This window comes from Pelodiscus sinensis, chromosome 8 (assembly GCF_049634645.1).
Source record: "Pelodiscus sinensis isolate JC-2024 chromosome 8, ASM4963464v1, whole genome shotgun sequence".
NCBI classification, from domain to species: domain Eukaryota; kingdom Metazoa; phylum Chordata; order Testudines; family Trionychidae; genus Pelodiscus; species Pelodiscus sinensis.
This window is the reverse complement of record NC_134718.1, coordinates 28781947-28807524: the sequence shown is the minus strand read 5'-3', so window position 1 is coordinate 28807524 and position 25578 is coordinate 28781947. Positions and strand designations below refer to the sequence as shown.

The 25578-nt window shown below is 42.4% G+C and overlaps 1 protein-coding gene across 2 annotated transcripts in view; it reads right to left on the bottom strand.

The window, feature by feature from the left end:
- Positions 1–7439: 7439 nt before the first annotated feature.
- The window catches only part of VPS26A (VPS26 retromer complex component A), a 34908-nt gene continuing 16769 nt past the window's right edge, over positions 7440–25578 (bottom strand). For both annotated transcript variants that reach the window (XM_006111254.3, XM_075934936.1), the window contains exons 3-9: positions 25356–25431; positions 19876–20032; positions 18447–18611; positions 17851–17957; positions 15398–15466; positions 11351–11493; positions 7440–10003 (exon numbers count right to left, since the gene is read on the bottom strand). In XM_006111254.3, coding sequence (XP_006111316.1) covers positions 9890–10003; positions 11351–11493; positions 15398–15466; positions 17851–17957; positions 18447–18611; positions 19876–20032; positions 25356–25431 — 831 coding nt within the window. In that variant the 3' untranslated portion in view covers positions 7440–9889. The remainder of the gene's footprint in view (positions 10004–11350; positions 11494–15397; positions 15467–17850; positions 17958–18446; positions 18612–19875; positions 20033–25355; positions 25432–25578) is intronic.

Here is a 25578-nt window from a genome sequence, read left to right as displayed (position 1 = left end):
GGTCTCACAACGGTGATGGAAAGTTGTTTGAGGATGCACTGGATCTTTGGGGTGGCCACTTAGACCCCCGCCCAAAACTTCAAATCTGCTGTTTGTTTGAAGTTGGTTGTACATTCAAGGACTGGTTGTGCTGAGCCCTCTTTCTACTGGGACGTTGCTTGGGCCTGTTGTCATAGAGCCTCTGCTGTTGTCTGTGATCGTTCAGACCTTTTGCGCTTTGGTATGGGGCGTAGCCACGTCTTTTATTAGGTAGGGCGTACATGCCTAAAGTACACAGTGTGGTGTGTGAATCTTTCACTGAGTGTAACACTTCATCTTTTTTGGTAGCAAACAGCTGGTTCCTGTCAAAGGGGATGTCCACCTTAGAGAGGGAGTTTGGAAGGGGAGAAGGAAGGGCATGAGGTTCTCTTGCCTTTCTTTTTAAATCCCTTCTCCAGGACAGCAGCGATGGATGGTGATGGGTCTGCTGTTGTTACCTGCACAGCGTGTGCCATGTTTGTCTTCCTCCCGGAAGAAAGAACGGATTTCATCTGCATGAAATGCAAGCTGGTCGACATTTTGGAGGAAAAAATTAGAGGACTGGAGGACCAAGTGTCAACCCTATGCTCGATCAGAGAGGATGAAGACTTCCTCGATAGAAGGCAGCATTTAATCCTTCAAGCACGGCAGGCAGAGGAGCCAGAGAGGACAGTATGTGACCAAGAAGAGAACTGGCATCATGTAACTTCTAGAAGGGGAAAAAGGCCAACATGGGAATCCCCCAATGCTAATCGCTTTCAAGCTCTCTCCACAGGCTCTGCAGTGCTGAAAGCTCTGGAAGGGACCTCACAAGGAAGAAACCAGAAGGAAACACCATCTACTGGAAGGCATGGGATGCGTAGTCCTAGGGATGGGGGTTCCACGGCCACCCCCCCCAAAAGGAAACGGGTGGTAGTGGTCAGGGACTCCCTCCTAAGAGGGACTGAGCCATCCCTCTGCCGTCCAGACCTGGAATCTCGAGAGGTGTGCTGCTTACTGGGAGCTCGCATTCAGGATGTCACAGAGAGGCTTACCAAGCTGATCAAACCTTCAGATCGCTACCCCTTCCTGCTTCTCCACGTGGGAACTAATGATACAGCCAAGAATAACCTTGAGCAGGTTACTGCGGATTATGTAGCCCTGGGAAGAAGGATCCAAGAATTTGGAGCGCAAGTGCTGTTCTCGTCCATCCTCCCTGTTGAAGGGAAAAGACTGGGCAGGGATCATCGAATTGAGGACGTAAATGCGTGGTTGCGCAGGTGGTGTCACAGAGAGGGCTTTGGTTTCTTCGACCATGGGACTCTGTTCCAGGCACAAGGATTGTTAGGAAGAGATGGGATCCACCTAATGAAAAGAGGAAGGAGCATCTTCGCGGGCAGGCTTGCAAACCTAGTGAGGAGGGCTTTAAACTAGGTTCGTCGGGGGACGGTGACCAAAACCCTGAGGGGAGTGGGAAAGTCGGATACCGGGAAGAAATGCAGAGAGGAAGGAGCAAGAAAGGAGGACCCCTGTTTCGAATGGAGACGGTAGGGCAATCAACTGGTTACCTGAAGTGTTTGTACACTAATGCGAGAAGCCTGGGCAACAAACAGGACATCCCCTTTGAACTGGAAGCCCTGGCCCAGACCAAGAAATATGATTTAATTGGGATAACAGAGACTTGGTGGGATGACTCGCATGACTGGAGCGCTGTCATGGAAGGGTACAGACTGTTCAGGAAGAACAGGCAGGGGAGAAAAGGAGGAGGAGTTGCACTGTATGTAAGAGCACTACGATTGCTCTGAACTCCAGTATAAAGAGGGAGAAAAACCTGTTGAAAGTCTATGGGTTAGGTTTAAAGGAGCAAACAACAGCAGTGATGTTGTGGTTGGTGTCTGCTACAGGCCACCGAATCAGGTGGATGAAGTAGATGAGGCTTTCTTTGGACAACTGAGCAAAGCTTCCAGATCGCAGGCCCTGGTTCTCGTGGGGGACTTTAATCACCCTGACATCTGTTGGGAAACCAATACGGCAGAACACAGGCAATTCAGGAAGTTTTTGGAGAATGTTGGGGCAGTGATCATGAGATGGTAGATTTCAGGATCCTGACCAAAGGAAGAAAAGAGAGTAGTAAAATACGCACCTTGGACTTCAAAAAAGCAGATTTTGACTCCCTCAGAGATCTGATGGGCAGAATCCCCTGGGATGCTAACATGAAGGGGAAAGGAGTCCAGGACAGCTGGCAGTTTTTTAAAGAAGTCTTATTGAAGGCACAGAAAGAAACCATCCTGACGTATAGCAAGAGGCAAACATGGTAGGAGACCGGATTGGCTGACAGGGGAAATCCTGGGTGAACTTAAGCACAAAAAGGAAGCTTACAAAAAGTGGAAACTTGGACAAATGACCAGGGAGGAGTTTAAAGGTATAGCTCGAGAATGCCGGGGGGGGGGTTATCAAGAAGGTGAAAGCGCAAATGGAATTGCGACTGGCTAAGGATGTGAAAGATAACAAGAAAGGTTTCTACAGGCATGTTAACAAGAAGAAGGTGCTCAGAGAGGGTGTGCAGCCCCTAATGGATGAAGGAGGTAACCTAGTGACAGATGATGTGGGGAAAGCTGAAGTACTCAATGCTTTCTTTGCCTCTGTATTCACAGACAAGTTTGGCTCCTGGACTTCTGCGCTAAGTGACGCAAGATGGGATGAAGATGGACAGCCCGTGATGGGTAAAGAACAAATTAGGAACTATTTAGAAAAGCTAAACGTACACAAATCCATGGGCCCAGATTTAATGCATTCGAGGGTACTGAGGGATTTGGCAAATGTCATTAGCCTTTGGCTATTATCTTTGAAAAGTTGTGGAGATCGGGAGAAATCCTGGATGATTGGAAAAAGGCAAACGTAGTGCCCATCTTCAAAAAAGGGAAGAAGGACGATCCAGGGAACTATAGGCCGGTCAGTCTTACCTCGGTTCCTGGAAAAATCATGGAAGGGATCCTTAAGGAATCTATATTGAGGCACTTGGATGAGAGGAAAGTGATTAGGAATAGTCAGCATGGATTCACAAAGGGCAAGTCGTGCCTAACCAATCTGATTAGCTTCTATGATGAGGTAACTGGCTCGGTGGACATGGGAGCGTCAGTGGATGTTATATACCTTGACTTTAGCAAGGCTTTTGATACGGTCTCCCACAATATTCTTGCCAGCAAGTTAAGGGATTGTGGATTGGATAAATGGACGGTAAGATGAATAGAAAGATGGCTAGAAAGCCGGGCCCAGCGGGTAGTGATCAACGGCTCAATGTCAGGATGGCGGTCGGTTTCTAGCGGAGTGCCCCAAGGTTCGGTTCTAGGACCGGTTTTGTTCAATATCTTTATTAATGACCTGGATGAGGGGATGGATTGCACAGTCAGCAAGTTTGTAGATGTCACTAAGCTGGGAGGAGAGGTAGATACGCTTAAGGGCAGAGATAGGGTCCAGAATGACTTAGACAAATTGGAGGATTGGGCCACAAGTAATCTGATGAGGTTCAACAAGGACAAGTGTAGAGTCTTGCACTTGGGATGGAAGAATCCCAAGCATAGTTACAAGCTGGGGACCAACCTGTTAAGTAGTAGTTCTGCAGAAAAGGACCTGGGGGTTAGAGTGGATGAGAAGCTGGATATGAGTCAACAGTGTGCCCTTGTAGCCAAGAAGGCTAATGGCATATTAGGTTGCATTACGAAGAGCATTGCCAGCAGATCCAGAGATGTCATTATTCCCCTTTATTCAGCTTTGATGAGGCCACATCTGGAGTATTGTGTCCAGTTCTGGGCCCCCTACTACAAAAAGGATGTGGATGCATTGGAGAGGGTCCAGCGGAGGGCAACCAAAATGATTAGGGGGCTGGAGCATATTATGAGGAGAGGCTGAGGGTCTTGGGTCTGTTTATTCTGCAGAAGCAAAGAGTGAGGGGGGATTTGATAGCAGCCTTCAACTTCCTGAAGGGAAGTTCCAAAGAGGATGGAGAGAGGCTGTTCTCAGTAGTGACAGATGGCAGAACAATGAGCAATGGTCTCAAGTTGTGGTGAGACAGGTCCAGGTTGGATATTAGGAAAAAGTATTTCATTAGGAGGGTGGTGAAGCACTGGACTGGGTTACCTAGGGAAGTATCAGAGAGGTTGCCGTGTTAGTCTGAATCTGCAAAAGCGACGAGGAGTCCTGTGGCACCTTATAGACTAACTGAAGTGTAGGAGCATAAGCTTTCGTGGGCAAAGACCCACTTCGTCAGATGCATCTGATGAAGTGGGTCTTTGCCCACGAAAGCTTATGCTCCTACACTTCAGTTAGTCTATAAGGTGCCACAGGACTCCTCGTCGCTTTTCTAGGGAAGTAGTGGACTCTCCATCTCTAGAGGTGTTTAAGTCTCAGCTTGACAAAGCCCTGGCCGGGTTGATTTAGCTGGAATTGGTCCTGCGTAGAGCAGGGGGCTGGACTTGATGACCTTCTGAGGTCTCTTTCAGTTCTATGATTTGTCTGTAATTCTTTTGGGACTCCCAACAATTGTAATCATGACACCCTGTACATTACTATTGCTGTAGCTGTGGTTCTAGCTGCTGTATCCATCACATCCATTGCAGCCTGGAGAGCCTGTTTTTGCTATGGATTGGCCCTCTTTGATGATGGATTGGAGATGGTCTCTTGTTTTCAGGAAGGTCCTGTAAGAGATCTTGTAATCTGGAGTAATTGGCATAATCATAGTTAGCTAGGAGGGCAGTGTAATTTGATACTCTAAACTGGACAGTGGCAGAGAGTATATTTTCTGGCCCAACAGATCCAGTCATTTGTGTTCTCTCTTAAGCCATAGACTTGTTTTGAGGGTGTTTTGATCTGCGATGAACCGAGTCCACGACCAATGAATTTCGGTGGGGATGTGAGAAAAGAAAATCCATCTCTTTTGCCAGGACAAAGTATTTGCTAATCTGCTCTCCTGTTGGTGAGAGGGACAGAGGCTGGCATCTGATGGCTTCATGATTGTCTTATTGATGGGTAGTGCTAATGAGGATATAGCCAGTTGGAGTATTTTGAGCAATTTGTATTGTCTTGCACGTCTTGGAGTGCAATGTCCTGAGACTGAGCCACTCGCTTGAATAATTCTTAGAATTGTTTCAGGTTGTTTGCCAGTGAAGAGGACGGTACTTGAAAAACTGTCTCACCTGGAGAAGCAGAAGACTGTGGGGCTTCTGAATCAGACTGAGGTAAATTCTCATCATTATGTGCTGGATCTGCCTTGGTTATTACCGAAGAAGGGGGATGAGAAAGCGATGAATGTGCTGTGGTAGCCGGAGACTGTATAGCTGTATGCGCTGGTGTATCTCATGAGTTGTGGTGATGGGAGGAGTGGGGGTGGTGATGGGAGGAGAGAGGCCACTGAGGGTATGTCTAGACTACATGCCTCTGTCACAAGAGGCATGTAGATTAGACTACCCGGCATAGGGAATGAAGCGGCGATTTAAATAATCGCCACTTCATTTAAATTTAAATGGCTGCTACACTGAGCCAATCAGCTGTTTGTCAGCTCAGCGCGGTAGTCTGGACGCTCTGCGGTCAACATCAAAGGCATTTGTCGACCTCCCCAGTATGCCTCGTGGGTTGAGGTTTACTGGGGAAGTTGACAAATGCCTTTGATGTCGACCGCGGAGCGTCCAGACTACCGCGCTGAGCCGACAAACAGCGGATCGGCTCAGCGCGGCAGCCATTTAAATTTAAATAAAGCGACGATTATTTAAATTGCTGCTTCATTTTCCTATGCCGGGTAGCCTAATCTACATGCCTCTGACAACAGAGGCATGTAGTCTAGATATACCCTGAGGTTGAAACTGTTGTGGTGGATATTGCCATAGGTGATTAAACCACAGAAGTTGTTGGGGTTGCTGAAATGGAGGGTGCCGAGTGGAGTGCCATGAAGCCACTGATCCCATTGGGGATGAGTGGTATGACGAAAAATCTACTCCCCTGCCCACTGCCATGGTCAGTTTGTGTTGACAATGGTGTGGGAGAGTAAGAAACCATTTCTGCACTTTGTCGATGTGGGCTGGAGTGAGATGTTGGTGAGCCTGGTGAGACTACTTCCTACACAGATTGAGATGGTGCACTTGAGTGTAAGGCTTTTTGTATGTGGCACATCTTGTTAGCCGCTTTCTTATGCTCCAGTGCCAGAACATGCTTTAATTCCAACTGCCGGGAACCAGCTTGTTTGATTGATGCCAGCGGCAGCATATCTGGTTTTGTCAGTGCCAGTCAGTTAACGGCATTGGTGGATGCCAAGGGAGCAGTTTACCATTTTGGTTCTGACTTAGCTCTTAGCTGAGATCAATTTTCACTTCTCCATGGTGCTAGATGTGGATGGTACCGTGGAACGAGTGGCCTGGGACGTAGTGGGCAGTGATCATGCCAGAGAAGCCCATGGCACCCGAGAGCATCTGGGGCGATGAACTAAGTCCTCGCACTAGAGGTGTTGAGTGCACCCGTGTCTCTGGGGACTTATCCCCAAGTGGGTGGAGAGATTTCTCCCAGAAAAGATTCTTTAGCCTCATTTCCGTCTTTCCTTGCTCCTTTCACCTAAGCATTTAGTACAGGATGCGTGTCCATCAGAAGCCAGCATTGAGTCCCTACATAAATCACATTTCTTGAAGCCAAGAGAGCCTGTCATGTCGAACAAACAGGAGGAGTCAGAACTTGGAGAAAAATGAAGTAGAGGGGGGAAAAAACTAGGGAAGCGGGTTCCCCCCTCCCTTAAATAAAGAGCTAGGTAAAGCTAACTGACTAAACTATTAACTCGTAAACTAAACTACATTTAAAAAATTGTCAGAAAGGAGAACACTGTTGTGACTCTGTCTTCAGCCGAGGATGGTAGAAAAGGAACTGAGGGAGGCTCGCTCCACGTACGCATCTAACAGAGAAAAACAGTGCAAGACAGCGACTGCTCATGTGCAGCACAGGCAGGCACTACTAGGCATAATCTCTGATTAGCGGTGCAAGGACACACCAAGACTTGAGTGGAGCACCCACAGGGACACCACTTGAAGGAGAAAGAGGAGTTTCCTACTGACTTTTTAAACCTAGAAACTGCTATTTATACATCATACTAGGTATAAATACGAGTAGGATACGGTTACTCAAATCTGTTTAGACTATTAACATTGAAAAAGGTACACAATTATTAAAATGAAAGTTTTGCTAGTTTATATGGCGTTTGTCAAATGCCATGCAAAATCTAGAGATAGGACAGTGTGCCAAAACGACTCTGATCCCAGACAAGACTTGGGATAGTAAATACTGGAATAGTAAACACTGGGAATATAGTCTGATAAAGCCTTGTGTTAGAGCCAAAGCTAGAGCAGCCTGGAAAACAAAATAATTTCATGCTTATAGGACAGTGTTGAGCTAATTTAACAAACTAAGTCTTCAACTTTAAATATTTATATCTTTATTGAATCAATTTTTATTCCTTAAAACCTAAAATTAAAAAAACCCCACCAACAACAAAGTTTGACATCTTCATTCAGCCATTTGGCTTATGCATACACAGATGGGAAGTGTATATTTTATATGTTTAACAATGTAACCAATTTTTTGATGTAAAATAAATCCTGAAAAAAAAAATCTCAAAAATGGGCACAGGTACAGCATTGGTTACATGAGCTCTCACATTCTGGCCCAAAATATGTCAAAAACCAGGCCAAGAAACAAATCTCATCCCAAAGAGACTAATCATGCAGTCTGAAATCACAATCCTTGGCTTCTCTGAGATTGACAAAGATAAAAACTCCATTCATCTGAAGAAGTGTGTGGTGGGTTATGCCCACAAAAGCTCATGATACCATCTACATTTTTTGTTGGTCTCTAACGTGGTGCAAGACTATGTTACGTTTTTCCAGTTACAGACTAACATGGCTATCCCTCAAACTTTTAAAGATAAAATTATGTTACAGAATGAACTAAGTCCACTAGCTCATTTCATAAGTGACACTAAAGTCTTAGGTGTAAGTGGATTTTCTCATTGGCATGGGATGAATTGAAGATTGTAACTACTCAAGAATCTATATACACAATACAGGTATCCTAAGCTATTAACCCAAGCTTCCCATCTTCAAAATACATTAATATCCATTGAAAATGATATTTTTCAATACAATGTACATTCACATTAAACACACTCCACTTTTTAGTGATAATACAGCTACTTTAATAACTCAAATAGAGGCTCAGTGTGTTTCTTGTTTATTATACATGGTTGCACAGAGGCAGGTTAAATACAATCGATTTTCAAAGTCTCTTGTAATAGTTTCCAGATTACAACATGCAAGTGATCGTGAAAATATTTGGCATTTTTTTAAAAAAATTCTGAACAGGCACTTACACGAGGGAGTTAAATTTGCACTCGTCCACATTTAAGAGAATTATTCAGTATAACTACACAGAATCTTCATCTGCTTTATCAAAGTGCCATAGTAGTAAAACATTTTACAGAAGTGTAATTCAATTATTTTGCTTACTCATAAAGTAAGGTCAACCAATAACACTTGCATTGAAGTTTAGAAAGAGTCTTGTCCAAGTGAACTACAATTGCAAGTAGCCTTCCACACAGCAGGCTTCATGTTGTGCTCAATCCACATATATTATGTCTGATAGCAGACTACGTGATTGTGAACAAATGGAGGCTAACTTTAAGTAATTTGTTCAAAGACTAACCTCAGACAAGAGATGATCAAAACAAAAGTGATCTGTTTTATCCTGACAAATTCCTGAACATTTACAGAACGCAGCCAATTTAAAAAAAAAAAAAGTTGTCTCCTACTCAGTTATAGGCCTAGATGAACAAGAGTAAGTATGTTCTGAGAGGCTGTCATTTTTCTTCCTTCCCAAGGATGGCAAAGGAGTAAGCGGCAAAGAGTGGGTAGATTTATGAATACAAGAGGAGATGAGTAAATATTGTGCATGTAAAAAGCTGATTTTGAGCACATAACACTGTCTTTGTTTAATCATTAAGAATCAGCTATGTTAAAACATTTCCATCCCTGCACCATCTTAGTTAAAGGAAAAACAGCAATGGGTGGGAAAATTGAGTTTCACACTTACTAGAAAAACAGACTGGTCAGTAAACTGTTTCTGGAAGTTCTAAGTAAAAACAGATATGGTTAGAGTAAATTATAAGAGCCCCCACAAATCTAAAAGGATAATCTTGGGAACAAATTTGTGAACATTCTTGTGAAAGATGCAAGATTCAAGTCTTCTGAGAACCACGGTATGGTCTTAAAAGACTCCAAACAAGTACAGTAAGTTTGTGGTATGTATATGTATGTGGTTTATAAAGTGTTGAACAACAATTATATGTATAGAATGAGGCATTCTTAGGACAAAAGATCCACCATAAACCCAGATTTTTAGTGTAATTTAGACAAGTATACTTATCTATTGGTTTCAAAAGAAGTGCAGAGTAGCAGCATTGGAAGTATGCATGCGATAAATGACATGAAGGGGAGAAATGCTTTAATCTACATATTATAAGTGATTAGCAAAAAATAAATATACAAGCCTACATGCATGGAAATATATAACTAGATTTGTCTAAGTTTTATGCATCTCAAGAGCATAACATTATCAAATAAAAGTAAAATGTGCAGTATAAAATAGTAGCTTAAGAAAGTTCCAGTGTTTGAGAAAGCACTTTATTTTAAATGTATATACACACTTAAATGTTTGCTTGACGAATGTTTTAGTAACACAGTAAATGCAGCACTGTAAGATGAAGGAAGACAGTAGTAATGTGAGTTTTTGCCTTCTCTTTTCCCACAGGCTGCTGCCATCTTTAACCTGCTGAAGTGTCAATAGTTTTTTCATCTCCAATACTAGTTCACATTTCAGGTTGCTCAGCAGATGCTTGTGGTTCTGGAGATTCAAATCTCTGGTGAAAATTTGTTCGTTGTTTCCTCAGTTTCTCAGGAGCTTTTCTCCAAAGAATTATTTCCTATTTAGGAGAAGCAAATGCTCAGTTAGTAGTGAGCTGTTTGCTCAAATATTGACCCCATAACTTAAACATGAAATAAGGTTCTGTGGATACAAGATTTTCAAAATATTTTGTATCACTATTTCTATTCCATAATAAGCTATGTTTCATTAAATCAGGTAGATTGATTTGAAAACACAACCAATTCAGTTTAGGAATATCAAGATTGTATATCTATGGCTATGTCTAGACTGCAAGCCTCTTTCAAAAGATACTTTCGAAAGAGCCTCTTTCGAAAGAGAGCGTCTAGACTGCACGCGGAACTTTCGAAAAAGCAAGCCGCTTTTTCAAAAGAAAGCACCCAGTGAGTCTGGATGCTCTCTTTCGAAGAAGCCCTATTTACATTCAAGAACGCCTTCTTTCGAAAGAGCACTTTCGAAAGAAGGCGTTCTTCCTCGTGAAATGAGGTTTACCGCCGTCGAAAGAAAAGCCGCGTTCTTTCGATTTAATTTTGAAAGAACGCGGCTGCAGTCTAGACGCAGGTGAAGTTTTTTCGGAAAAAGTAGCCTTTTTCCGAAAAAACCCCTGAGTCTGGACACAGCCTATACGTCTTGTGCTCTCTCCTAAGTCAGTTCCTTCCTCTCTGGCTACATCAATTCTCACTTTGTTCATTGTGAAATATTCTTGCTCAAAATATGAATCATGCAGCTCCCCTCTTCTAATTCTTCTGGCTTCCTCTTGGTTTCAGTTTTATTCCTACGCATATTTCCTCTTATGGCCACAAAGCATCCACCCTGCTCTTTATATCCAGAATTAACCCACTCAAGGGAAAAGATGATGCCGCACAGCTAGTAATTAAAAAAATAATGCTCCAATAATCTCCTTTTAGACATGCAGCAATTTGTACCAAATTGCATCAATATTGTTTTGACAAGCTATTTCGATTGCAAGGTATATGGAGCATCAGTCATGCTTTTCTTGCATTTTGTGCCACATTAACACCTCATCTGTACTAAAAGTAGTTGCTCAAGGAGTTCTGCTACCATTCATTCATGTATGATTGGCAGTCTTCATAGCCCTTCATAGTGTCCATCCTCCCCTTCTTGCTCCTTGCTTACAAATTTTTTGTGTTCATTAATCAGCACAGAAAATGGGAGAAAAGAAAGCCTTTCACATTTCTATTTATAGCACAGAATTTGTAGCCCACCCGAGTGCCAATGAAAATAAGCTCGCATGTCACTGATGGCATGCCAACCCCAACACACAGTTTACTCATTCTGCTTCCAAACATAAAAGACTAAAACAAACACGTACCTATTCACAACAAAAGCTATCTTGCCACAAGACTCCAGCTTTAAAACACTATACCTGTTGTTTGAAGTACCGTCTGTCTTCTTCATCCACAAGCACTAGATTCAAAAAGTATCTCACTGAAAATTTTTTATTCACATCCCTCATTGTAGGAGTTGGATCATAGCCTGCTAAGAAAAGTCTTATAGGAATTGATTCACCTGGAAGAGGAAAGAAAAAAAAAGTTAGAATTAGTTTCACCTGAAAGAACTTTGTTTTGTTTTTTTAAAAACAACTGGTCACCTGAAGAAGTTAGCTGTGCCCATGAAAGCTCATACCACCATCTACATGCTTTGTTAGTCTTTAAAGTGCTACCAGACTATTTGTTGTTTTTTAAAAGTTTGTTAAAATATATTCCACAAAATACATGGGATACGCAGGGGTCTGTTTTGGGACCAGTTCTGTTCAATATCTTCATCAACTATTCAGATATTGGCATTGAAAATACACTTAAGTTTGCAGATGATACCAAGCTGGGAGGGGTTGCAACTGCTTTGGAGGATAAGGTCATAATTCAAAATGATCTGGACAAATTGGAGAAATGGTCTGAGGTAAACAGGATGAAGTTTAATAAGGACAAATATAAAGTGCTCCACTTAGGAAGAAACAATCAGTTTCACACATACAGAATGGGAAGCGACTGTCTAGGAAGGAGTACAGCAGAAAGGGATCTAGGGGTTATAGTGGACCACAAGCTGAATGAGAGTCAGCAGTGTGATGCTGTTGCAAGAAAAGCAAACCTGATTCTGGGATGCGTTAACAGGTGTGTCGTGAGCAAGACACAAGTCATTCTTCCGCTCTACTCTGCACTGGTTAGGCCTCAGTTGGAGTATTGTGTCCAGTTCTGGGCATCGTATTTCAAGAAAGATGTGGAGAAATTGGAGAAGGTCCAGAGAAGAGCAACAAGAATGATTAAAGGTCTAGAAAACATGACCTATGAAGGAAGGCTAAAAGAATTGGGTTTGTTTAGTTTGGAAAAGAGAAGATTGAGGGGGGACATGATGATAGATTTCAGGTATCTAAAAGGGTGTCATAAGGAGGAGGGAGAAAACTTGTTCATCTTGGCTTCTGAGGATAGAACAAGAAGCAATGGGCTTAAACTGCAGCAAGGGAGGTTTAGGTTGGACATTAGGAAAAAGTTCCTAACTGTCAGGGTGGTTAAACACTGGAATAAATTGCCCAGGGAGGTTGCAGAATCTCCATCTGTGGAGATATTTAAGAGCAGGTTAGATAAATATCTATTAGGGATGGTCTAGACAGTACTTGGTCCTGCCATGAGGGCAGGGGACTGGACTCAATGACCTCTCAAGGTCTCTTCCAGTCCTAGTATTCTATGAAATGGGTAAGAATGGGTAAAAAAGTGATGGTCTTCTATCAAAGCACTCTTCAGATTCTAATGGTGTAGGCCTTTATCTGAGAAACCCAGCACGGGTCCCAAATTTTAGAAAGGTATCTGCCAGAAAATGGCATAGGAGAGAAGCTGTTTCACCTAGCTGAGTTCCAGATCATTCACGGCTTTAAAAGACCAAGACTTTGAACACCAATTTTATAAGAAGTCAGTGTGTCAAATACAAACTATCACCCTTTGTATTACTCTTTTGGGGACCTCTCATCAGTTACTACATGATCTAAATCTTGTCAGCACTCATGTGAAAATGCTCATATAGCTCTAAATCAGTAAGAGCAAAACTCTCTCAAAACCAGATCAGACAACTATTGATCTGTCACTTTTCTTCAGTTTGATTCAGGCATAACTGATTTGGATCTACAGGATCCAAATTCTATTTGGAGCTTTTACAACACCATCTTCAGTTAGCTCTCTCTCAGGATCCTAAAAGTAGTTGCGCAAGGCGTTCTGCTACCATTCATTCACGTGTGACTGGAAGTCTTCATAGCCGTACATCCTCCCTACCTACTTCCTTTCTCCCAGTGATTTTTCTTGAAGAGTTTAAAACCTCATGATCCTTCTTTTCTTCTACCTTTACCACCTCCCTCCCTAAACTCTTCGCTGAAAGTATGTTTGAGAATCATTAGCAGCAAGCATCTGCCTCCAGGACTCCTAATTTTCCACAATCTCCCCTGTTGACTGAGCGAACCAAGTTTTAGAGTTCCTTCAAGATGCCAATAGGGAAAAGGAAACTTTCTAGGGACATGGCTACACATGCAAACTTGCACCAGCTACTTAAATCTCTGTGTGAACACACTTATAACCAGTTTTAAAGAGGTATCTAAGTATAGCTTGCCCTATAGGGGCTACCAGTTTTAAAACAGATAAGTGTGTCCACATCAGCTATTTAACCTGACATATTTTAGTTTCCCCAACAAATCTGAACCAACTTAACTAAAATAAGTTAAAAAACTACACCATTAGTTAAACTGGTTTAGCTTAATGTTTAGACTAAGCCTAAACAGTATCTTTTAATCCAGTAAATTTCTGTAATTGAGGCACCCAAATTTTCATAGCACAGTGGCTATCCATGATCCCTTAGAACAGTGATTCTCAACCTTTCCAGACTAATATATATCTGATTTGTCTTGTGTACCCCAAGTTTTACTTCGCCTAAAATCAGACTTTTTTTTTTTGTATTTTTATCACAGCACACAATTAATGAAAAACTACTTGTCTGTATGAAAGCTTAAGTTGTACTTGCACTGCTTGTGCTTGTTATGTAGCCTGATGTAAAACTAGGGAAATATCTAGAATTGGTGTACTCCCATAAAAACCTCTGTGTGCTCCTGGTTTAGAACCACCACCTTATGAGGTTCAACAAGGACAAAAGTGCAGAGTCCTGCACTTGGGATGGAAGAATCCCAACCACTGTTACAAGCTGGGGACCAACTGGCTAAGTAGCAGTTCGGCAGAAAAAGAGGACCTGGGGATTACAGTGGATGAGAAGCTGGATATGAGTCAACAATGTGCCCTTGTAGCCAAGAAGGCAAATGGAAAATTAGGCTGCATTAGGAGGAGCATTGCTAGCAAATCTAGAGAAGTGACTATTCCCCTTTATTTGTCACTAGTGGGGCTTCATCTGGAGTATTGCTTCCAGTTCTGGGCCCCCCCACTACAGAAAGGATGTGGACGCATAAGAGAGGGTCCAGTAGAGGGCAATCAAAATGATTAGTGAGCTGGAGCACATGACCGATGAGAAAAGGCTGAGAGATTTGGGCCTATTTAGTCTGCAGAAGAGAAGATTGAGGAGAGGATTTGATAGCAGCCTTCAACTTCCTGAAGGAAGGTTCTAAAGAGGATGGAGAGAGGCTGTTGTCAGTAGTGACGGATGGCAGAACAAGGAGCAATGGCCTCAAGTTACAGTGGAGGAGGTCTAGGTTGGATATTAGGAAAAACTATTTCACTAGGAGGGTGGTGAAGCACTGGAATGGGTTACACCTAAGGTGGTGGTGGAATCTCCATCCCTAGAGGTTTTTAAGTCTCAGCTTGACAAAGCCCTGGCTGGGATGATTTAGTTGGGATTGCTCCTGCTTTGGGAAGGGGGCTTGACTTGACCTCCTGAGGTCTCTTCCAGCCCTAGGATTCTAAGAGCGGCTGCAGATCCTGGTAGTAGGCACTAGCTAGCTTGTGCTCAGAAGTTAGCTGATGAGTCTGCTTCCAGAGAGGCAAACATGGTGGAGATGAGAAGTGGAAGTTCTTAATACTTAAAAGGAAGGGAGCACATAGTAGCAAAGTGAGAGAAAAGAAAGACTGTTTCCCCCCTTTTCAGGGGGAATATTCTTCACTTCCTCCTAGATAGGGAGTTAGGTAAAAATAGTTTTGAACTGGAATCCCAAATAAGATCAGATATATTGGTGGGAGGAAAAGTAGGAACAGTAAGAGGACTGAATGTCAAATTTCATGGTTAGAGCCCCCATCTCCAGATTAAGTAATAACTACTGCCACACACAGTTTTGGGTGTTCTCTACCTTACTATACCATTTTACAAACACACAATTTAGCTTTTTCCCCCCAATACAATCAATTCCTATCCATACAAAAGCAAACATTTCAAAAACCTGGTTACAATTTTTAAATACTAGAACACTCTTGAAAGTTCAAGTGCAATTATTTACCTTTGACTGGTGCACCATCCATTATTTCATACTTAGCAATGGTTTCTGTCTCCGTTGTGGTACTGGGCCCTGATTTAAAAAAAAAAAAAAAAAAAAAAAAAAAAAAAAAGGTGCAAGGTGTTGATTTGAGACTTTTGGAACATTTACCCGATATGCTTTTCTAGTGCAACTATGGGACTTCAAACTATAGTCTTATGGCAATTCCTGCCCAAAACCAGTGTTTTCATTATAAGTAACATACTTTTTGGTTTCCCTTTGTATGTCTAAGAAAGATTGTGTATATTGAGGTTTTTTTCCCCTTAACTTTCAATAGTGTTTATATTCATAAGTGACAAAAAACCCACTAGGCAGAGCTATATGTTAGTGATGTCATCGTGTAGATGGCTGCATGATTAACCAATAAGCCTGAGTTTATTGGTTAATTTCATTGACTACAGGCATTCCCACCCCACTCCCTCAGCCTTGCTGCCTCTGTATCAGGTCTGCATCAGAGACAACAAGACAGGCGATGGGGGGATGGGAAGCCAGTGCCAGTGAGAAGCTGTCTTAAAAGGCAGCAGTGCGGAGGGTGAGGGGGGAAGACTGGAGCCAATATGAGCAGCAAGCCAGTTTTCAGGCAGGCTCCCCTCATGTGCCAAGTTCCCGGACCCACCTCGCACCCCTTGTTGACTCCTACAGAGTCAGCAGGGGCAGGCAAGAGCCCTCTGCCATACCACTGCAGCGTGGGGTGAAAAAGGGCTCCCTGGGAATGGGACTGGGAGTGCACTGGCTGCTGCCCCGTCCCGGGGACTACTGTATAGTTACGTAACTGCTAAAACTTCATTACACAATATCTAACATCCCTACTATATATAGTATGAATAAATATTTTGCAAGCTATACCTGGCAATCATCCATCTACTCCTGCTTCAAACCTCTTTTGAGTTAACACTTAATTTACCAAATTGTATTCTGATTTCATGAAATTGAAATATCTACTGTAATCCCTCAAATTAAGGAGTAAATTGAAGGGCTCTGTAGCAAGTCCATGAGTCAAGAAGTATTTAACAAAAATGTAGTGCTTGAAGATCTAAACATTGTCTTGAAAAACAAAAGAAATTATTCATATATTTTCTGACATATTACAGCAGCTTAAGTTCCAAGGAAAGAAGCTTTTCTGCTTCTTAAAAACCACCGCACACACACACACACACACACACACCACACACCCTACAACAGCACGTTTCAAGTTCTTGTAGACCCTGGAAAATCGTAACGTGGTAGAAGAGCTTGTAAAATTTTGGCATCACAGAAACTTGCTTTTAATAACTCCTATTTAATTCGAATGACTAATGGACATTCAAAGAGAGAATGTCTTTTAAAGATGCTGCATCAGTAACTCCTCAGATGAAGCATGAGTATTCAAACATCACTTCCAGTCATCCTTCCACACAAAAAACAAGAAACTCAACACTGATATTTGTAAAGTTAGATTTTTCTTGGAGGTTTTTTTTTTCCCCCCAAAAGTCTTCCAGTTCTTATTGCAAGAACTGAGCAGCTGAACAGGCCACATGTCACAGTCTCACATATGCTTTCCATATGTATCTCCTTTAATGTAGATGAAGGGTAACATTTTCAAAAATACCTAAATAACATAGGCTTCTGAGAGTCCCTTTTTCAATAGTTACTTATAAAACTTCTGTTAGAGGTCAATGGGACTTGAGCATTTTTTGGAAATTTTACTCTAGCCTCATAATTATCTGTAGTTCAAACACCACCACCTACCTCCTCAACAGTAAAAAAGGCCAATTTCATATAGGGCGTGTCTAGACTACAGAGTTTTGTCGACAAAAGTGGACTTTTGTCAACAAAACTATACCTGCGTCTACACTACCACTGAGTTCTGTCGACATAACTCAGCAGTTTTGTCGACGCTGGTAAACCTCATTTTACGAGGCATAACGCCTTCTGTCGACAGAATTCTGTCGACAGGTGTTATTGCATGTAGGGTTGTGTCTAGACTACAGGGTTGTGTCGACAAAGCAGCTTGCTTTGTCGACAGAACTGAATGTAGTCTAGACGCTCTTTGTCAATAGAAGCTTTGTCGACAGTATCTATCGACAAAACTTCTGTCGACAAAAGCCTGTAGTCTAGATGTACCCATAGACTCAAGTGAATAACCATGCCAAGTTATAGTTTGAGTGTTAAGAGTGTTATTAATAGTGTATAAATGTAAGTGATATAGGATGAGCTCTCCAATCTCAAAGCAAACTTTGTATTCTAGTTTGAACTACATGTCTACTACTAGGTATAGCTAATTCTATACTAAATAGTGATTTTTATTGTAAACCCTAGATGAACAGAAAACCCAACAAAATGTTGGATGAAGCTTCTTACCAGTAGGTTTGAATCAACCTTAACAATACAAATGACTAGCTCATATTTGTGGGGTTTTTTTTTTGCACTCATCTTACCAATTCCAGTGATCTCCTTTTTGATCAGCTGCAATTCCATGTGCTGAATTTTTATTCTTACTAAGAGGAAATAAATTTTTCCAACAATCACATCCTTTAAGTGATACCTTTAGGAAAACAAACATGGCTTTCAGTTAAAGGCTCACCTAATAAACATTAGCTAAAATCATGTGTAAGAAAACAACAAAACAGATTTATCATTTTTTATTGCTGAAACTGAACTGAATACTACCCTTCTGTTAAGGTGGGCTTCACACTCACCCAAGTGAGGCTAGAACATCCCTACCATTATAGATTCCAACTGACAGTATAATACAGAAACACAAATAGAGAGATTGATTCCAGGAAATAAATTTAAGTCACTAGCAAGTTTGCAAGAGACTGAAGGCTAAGCACTAAAAATGGCATTTGGCAACTATTCTAAAAATGGAAGTCTTTGCCATCATTTTGTTTTTACATCTCTAGGATCTTTCAAAAATATCTGAATTCAAGAATCATTATGATAAATCATTCTGAAGTCATCTGTATCACAAAGGTTTCTCTCTTCTTGGTCAGTTCAACTACTACTATTTGTGTAGGTTTTGAGTCACACTTACTTCGACTTGTTATATTCAAATTCTATATGCAGGCAGTCTTCAATGCCTACTTCCATTTTTATAGAGTTGTTAACATCTGGATATGTCGCAAGCTGATGAACAATAAGGTCGTATTCTTTTACCAGGTCTGACAGTCGTCTTACTATTGTCACTTTAAGAAAATACCTACAAAGTAAATAGTGCAGTTAATAGAAACTCAGTTATGCAAGACATTTTTTGTGGATAAAGTTGACACTAATGAAATAACTAAAAACCAAAATAAGACAAGAGGATAATTGTATAGTCAGTAATTAGACATTTCTTTTTAAACCCAACATGCTACAGAATTTTATCCATTGTTTTACTCATTGGCTAGTGAAGTAAATGCATCAGCAACACATATGCCTTCAGTCTCATTTCCTTTAGTTACGCTGATACATATCAAGAACCAGAACGCTATGAACAAAAATCCTCCTTATGATCACACATTTATAAGATTTCTTCACATACATCAAAGTGTACTTGCTATCTCGGCGTTCTTCAACTTATACTAAGTAGTGGGTGAAATGTTACTTTCTTACTTAATGCTCTTTGCTAACTAGAGATATAAGGGAGTAGTCAACTACGTGATAGACCTATGTTTTGCTGCAACAGCCCTTGCGTGTGGGAGGTCCCAACTGCCCGCTGGGACCCTCTATGCAAGGACTGCTGCTGGCAGCTCAACTCAGTCCCAGCACGTGCCCGGTGCAGGACCAAACCCTGCTGCGGCTCTGCAATTTAAAAGGCAGTAGGAGCTAGGGGGATGCAATCCAGCACGAGCGAGAACTGAGCTGGGTTGCCTATTGACTAATCAAGTAATCGAATCAACTACTTGATTAGTTAAATACCTGCCTCTTGTTAACAGGAAACAACCAAAACATTGTGATGAATCCAATCTACTTCTCACTAAGTTAACTATCAATTACAAAAGGGGGCATACAGTGATTTGATAGCCACTAAAACCAAGAACAGAACTAAAAGGTATTTTGAACTCAGAAGCAGCCTTGGTATGAGAGTTTTGGGAGACCAATCACATGTTTTGAGTTGTCTTTGGTATCATGTGATCCTGATGCTTCCAAAGAGATGAGCCCACTACAAAATTATCCCCTTGGGAAACCTTCACTTTACAGAAGGTCTGGACTTCATTAAAAGTGAAAGAAAATGGGTTGGTATTTTATTCATATGTGAGAGTTTCACTGTCCATTCACAAATAAGTGCTATTTTGTGTGTGAGAACAGTAATATCTTTTAGTACCATATACAAGGTTTGAGAAAAATGCATAGTTTAGTTTGGTAATACAGCCGTTTCACAACATAATGGGAAACAGACTTGAAAGGATTACCATTCTGTTGAACACATACTCTGTTTTACATGTAACCTAACCTGACTGCTTATATGCATATTATCATACCTCAATCTGACATTGGCGCCAATGTAGGATTCATATGGCTTCTCAACTTGCATAAACTCAAAGTCATAACTTCTGCTTTGTGTCAGTTCTCCTGGTAAGGCCAGTTCTTTCACTAGGTTTACAAATTCATGAGTATTGCTCTTGTCATTGAAAAGTTCTGAAATTGAGAAATCAAAACAAAGTTTATTAACAAATTCAAATGTTGAAGTGAACATCATCTGAAACATTTTTGTAGCTCTAGTCTTTTGGGAGCGAGAGGAATATGGAGGGAAGAGACGAGACAGTGGAATTTAAAACACATTCAGCCATCTTCAGCATCAAATTACAACAACTAGATCAGAAAGGTAATTCATAAAAGTAAGAAAAGGCCCCAATTATTAGAGATATTAAAAACAAGAAAGGATTGTGTGTGTTGAACCTGTAATGATCCAAACTGGCCAAGATATGATTTTTTGCTAAGCTGGCAAAAGACAATGACATCTCTTGTTAAAGAGTATGAAAAAACAAAGCTTTTACATGGTTCATTGCCAATATCTGCCTCATCAAGCTGGAGCCACCCAATACAGGTCTAAGCATTCCTGCATTTATCCTGTTTGTAAACATTTAATCAAAATACTTACAAAGTGTTTTTGTTACTGTCTGGATGCAGTAAAATGCTTATTATTTAGAGCAACAGTATAAAGATCATTAAGAATTTCGGACTAAATTAGTATTATACTAACACCCTGCATAAATCATACAGATCCAACAGATCATAATGGAGTCTCCATGTGCACTCAGCATCTGGCAGTTACAGCAAAAGGGCTAGAATACAATTAGCAGCAACATGGACACCACCATTTAATCTCCTATAATTATTATTACCAACCAGTCACTTAGATCCAATTCTGGCATGCTATAAACTAGGGTTTCCAAATCCCATTGAACTCATTAAACATGACGGTTAACCAATTTAAAGGGAGGCAGGCTGAAGTGCCCGTCCCTCTTACCACAGGCAGGGGCTGCTCCAGCCCAGCAGGAGCAATCCCTGCCTGGGGCCCACCCACCATGTATGATGCTTCCACCTACCCCTGTCGGGGTAGAGCAGCCCCCTGCCCATGGAGCTGCTTCAACCCTCACAGGTAACCAGCTATCCTGTCAGAGCCTTACTATATACCACACACACTGTATTCAGTGTGAGCCTTAAAAAAGTGCTTATCTTTGAGCCACCCAGTGTTCACATGATGCATATTTTTAACTTTACAAAACCTATGAGAAAAACCATTTCTACTTCTAAATTGTTCATTACTGAATATATTTTCAGAAACTCATTATTACTCTAAGCAGGTTCATAATTAAATATTCTACAACCCAAGAAATAATGCATCATTAAATCAGCTTTAGAAATACAAAAGAACAATATTTAAGTGATAGACACTTAAGTTACTGTTTTTGCATGTAACAAAATAATTATAAAATAATGTTAATGTATTTTGTTTGTTGCTTAATTTTAAATTATACTACATGATTTACTAGTACATTTACTATTGTGTTGTGAAACTATATGTTATCTCACTATAACCATTTTGTTATTTTTTTGTTGAAGCAAGGAGAATAGTTTTGTATAAGTCAGGGAAGCTCTACTGTGAACAGAAAAAATGGAATTTCATAATAGATCTAAGGTGTATAGAGAGTATATTTCAAGTATTTTTGGGTAAAGTTTGTAATAGACCTTTGAACCAAACCAAATGATGCAGAGATTCTTCACAATTTTAGTTTCTAAATCAGAATTTAAAAAACAGAAATTTAGTTTAATGCAATGTTACCAGGCTATATTATATACAGTCTTTGCACTTTTGAAATATTTAAGACACTAAGTTAAGTAAGAGTACACAACTACAAATTAGAGGACTGGTAGGGCCACAGAGGTACTTCTACAAAAAGAGGTAATTATAGACCACTATCACCTTTTTTCTTGTGCTTCCTTTCCTTCTAAATCCAGGATTAAAGATTGCAAAAATTAATCTGGGCACACACTTGGCATTTAGCTTGATATTCTAAAGACAACGTGATAAATGAGCAGGGGAGAGGTTCTATTTTACATGCAATTGCCACTCGTGATTTTTTTAAAAAGTCTAAAATTTTCCAGGTCTTAATTTAGAATATACACATTTGATTATAAAATCCCATCTAGACTGCGAACACCAGTTCTGCATAGGGATGTTAAGGACTAGTCAACTATCTGATAAGCAAATGCCTATTGAATAGTCAACTAGTCGCCCCACCCTGCCCACCCCATTGCTGCCTCTATCAGATATTCTCAGGTGCTGTGCGGCGAGGCCACTTTGAAATGCCTTAGCAGCGTTTCAAAGGGGTGCTGCTGCATGGAGCCTGGGATCAGCTGTGCGGCGCTTTCAAAACGCCAGTGCCATGTGGAGCCTGGGATCAGCTTGGGAGTCCCCAGTTGATTCCAGGCTCCATGCAGGTTTTCAAAGCAGAAACATTGCATTGAGCCTGGGGTCAGCTGGGAAGTCCCCAGCTGACCCTGGGCTCTGTGCAGCATTTCAAAGTGGCAGCACCACTTGGAGCCTGGGATCAGCTGGGGAGTCCCAGCTGATACCAGGCTTATGCGGTCTGCCAGCTTTGAAATGTACAGAAGTCCCCAGTAGGGGCTTTTGTGCATTTCAAAGAGGAAGCGCAGCATGGAACCTGGCGTCAGCGCGAGACTAGTCCCTTGCTGACCTCATGCTCCATGCAGGCGCTTCTGATTTGAAATTCACAAGTGCCCTTTCAGGGACTCTTGTACATTTCAAAGGTGGAACACAAAAGCGCTTATCGACTAGTTGAGTAGTTGATGGAAATTCCAACGACTACTCGACTAGTAAATTAATCATTAGTTAACATCCCTAATTCTGCAGCCATCGCATCTGGTAGTAAGTTGTGTAAATGGCAAGCATGATGTCTGGCTGGCCTTATAATGTTTTTCCAGTATCCCGTAAAAATAATCAATTTTTAAATAGACTAGTGAAAGATGAAAGAGGAAGATGCACCTTTCTGACCAGTGTATCTACACAGCAGGGCTGAACTCAATTGTGCAGCTTATTTCAAAATAGCTTATTGTGAGTAGGGGAGCGTCTACACAGCACTTATTTCAAAATAGAGCGCTCTTCCTCCAACTTCCCTTACTCCTTGTACAATGAGGGTTAAAGGAGTCAGAGAAAGAAGTCCCCCAGCTTGACAGTATTTCAACATTATTTCGAAGTAATTGCCTGCTGTGTAGACACAAACTAAGTTATTTTTGAATAACGCTAATTATTTCGAAATAATGTTGCTGTGTAGATGTACCCAAATTGAAAAAGCAAAGTGGCACATTACTTCTAAGTTAGAATGATTAAGACATTGTCTTACTTCAGCACTTGGTAATCTCTTCTAATATAGTCATGAGGACTAAGCCTGAATGCGGACCATCACAATTGTAAAGTTTCACTAGGGGGCTGTGCCCCATGCTCACTAAGTACACCAACTCCTCTCTTGCTGGCCACTTTTGAAGCCAGAGTCCCTGTTAATTTTGCACTGAGCCCAGCTGCATTCTCCATGGCCCCAAGACACTTGCACTCGTCTTGACTCCTGCCTACCACACCCCTGGATGGGCCCCTCTATCTGAACGCTCTTGGTCTATCCTGCCCACTCGTACCCTTCAATCACCATCCATTCCCTCTTACCCCCTCACCAATAAAATAGTTCACTTGCGTGCAGAGTTCGGAGACTCTCCTGTTCAGATAGCTCGGGGCTACGGAGAAGTGACCTGACAGGAAGGGCCATACTCTGTGGGCTTGCGGGCCTCACGTGTAAACGAAAACCAAACGCAATCAATAAAATGGAGCCCAACTCCAAATTAATCCTCTTTATTCTGGGTATTCCTAGGCACCCAGCTTGCTAGCAAGGGGCAAGGGATAGATTATGAGTGAGTGGCCAGGTACGGAAACAACCGGGCATGGAGAACAGGGAATTACTGCCTCTCTTTGCATGGTGGCAGTGCTCCACATGTGCCATTCCAGCTGGTAAGAGAGCTCCTGTTGCAGAGGTGGGACATACTCAGTGAAGACAAGGCACAATGGAGAGACATGGAACCATAGGGGAGCCCCCATCTTTACAAACCTGCACCCGACTGAGAACCAGATTTGGGTCATGCAGGAAGAGTCCAGTGGGATAATCTGGGCCGCTAGTCCTTATCCTGGAGCTCCATGTGGGGAGCTGCTCCAGGTGCCGTGACAGCCGGATCTGGGATCTTGGCTGGAGAGAAGGGGCAGCAAGAGTGGCATTGCTGGGGTACCGTAAAACAGAAAAGGGGAATGTCTGTGGGCAGAAGAAATTGAAAGGAAGCAGAGAAAGAGGCTGGAGGGAGGTGCAGAGAGTGGGATTGCCTTTGGGATGCCAGGTTGAGAAGGGGAGATGGTAGTCTGTGAGGGGGCAGGAGAGGGGCTCAGGACACACATGGATGGAAAGAGGACCAGGAGGGTGAGGGTGGGGTGTGTCTGGGCACCATCATGCAGAGGCAGCCCTCCTCCCCCAACTATCCCACCCTCACTTGGCCATGTTGACAGCAACTTCAAACACTGACGGGCCTCCCTTGTGACACCTCAGGGATTGCCAGGCTGCGCAAATCAGCCTGGCGCTGGACACACAACGTGGCCACTTGGGGCATGGTAGAGGATGGGGCTGCGGGTGGCTGGGGAAATGGAGCACGTCTCCATTCCCAGCATGAGTGGGCCACACCCTATGCCTTCCACCAGCTGAAGTTGCCCTGCTTGGGAGGAGCACGACCTTGTGGCTTCCGTCCCCAGGTAGTGAGCCAAAGGTCAGCCTGCCCCATACATGCAGTTGTGCACTATAAGCCACCTCCAGAAGGGGATGTGGCAGTGGTTGCTTCCCCCAAGTAGGGGGTCACCAAGGCCAACTTGGTGTGCAGCCAGTGCCTCCCCTCAGCCACCAGGCCCCAGGCCACTTCCCCTATGGATCTGCTCCTGCATGGCACCTCAGAATCTCTGGCCACTGAGAAGGCCCCCCAACATCCCTAAGTCCAGCCTCCCTGGAACCTCTACCTGGACTCTCCCCTCACAGCAATGGCAGCAGTGCTGCTGCAGCCCTGTTCCCTGTGGCAGGCTGATGCGAAGTGGCACCCTGGCCCCAGATACAGTCACTCCCTGCCCTGGACATTTTTCAGGAACCGGCAAAGCCACCTGGCAGCCCAGCCCGGGCAGATTCTGCCTCTTGAAAGGCTGCGGCCAGAGGCGAGCGGGCAGGATCTTTGGGAGGTGGAATATGTGCAGGTTGGGCTGCCAGGTGGTTCTGTCGGTCCCCAAACAGCGTCCAGGGCAGGGAGGTCGTGTGAGGGCAGAGCCTGTGGGACACAGAGAGAGAGAGAGAGACAGACAGACAGACAGACAGACACACACACCGATCACATCTGCCTACACCCCAGTTTCAGTTTCAAAACTCACCAATTTGTCCTACAAATTCAATTCTAATTCCTTGGTGCTCTAGCCTCTTTCCATGCTGTTTAAAGGCTATGTTCACCTGGAAAACAAACACAAAAACCAAGAATAGTAGTTAGAGACTTTCATACTTTTTCACTGTAGCACTATAGGTGTTCACTTTCGTTTCTAGACAAAGATCAGTTATTTGGGTGTGTCCAGACAAATATCTCCTTACTTCATCTTTTTC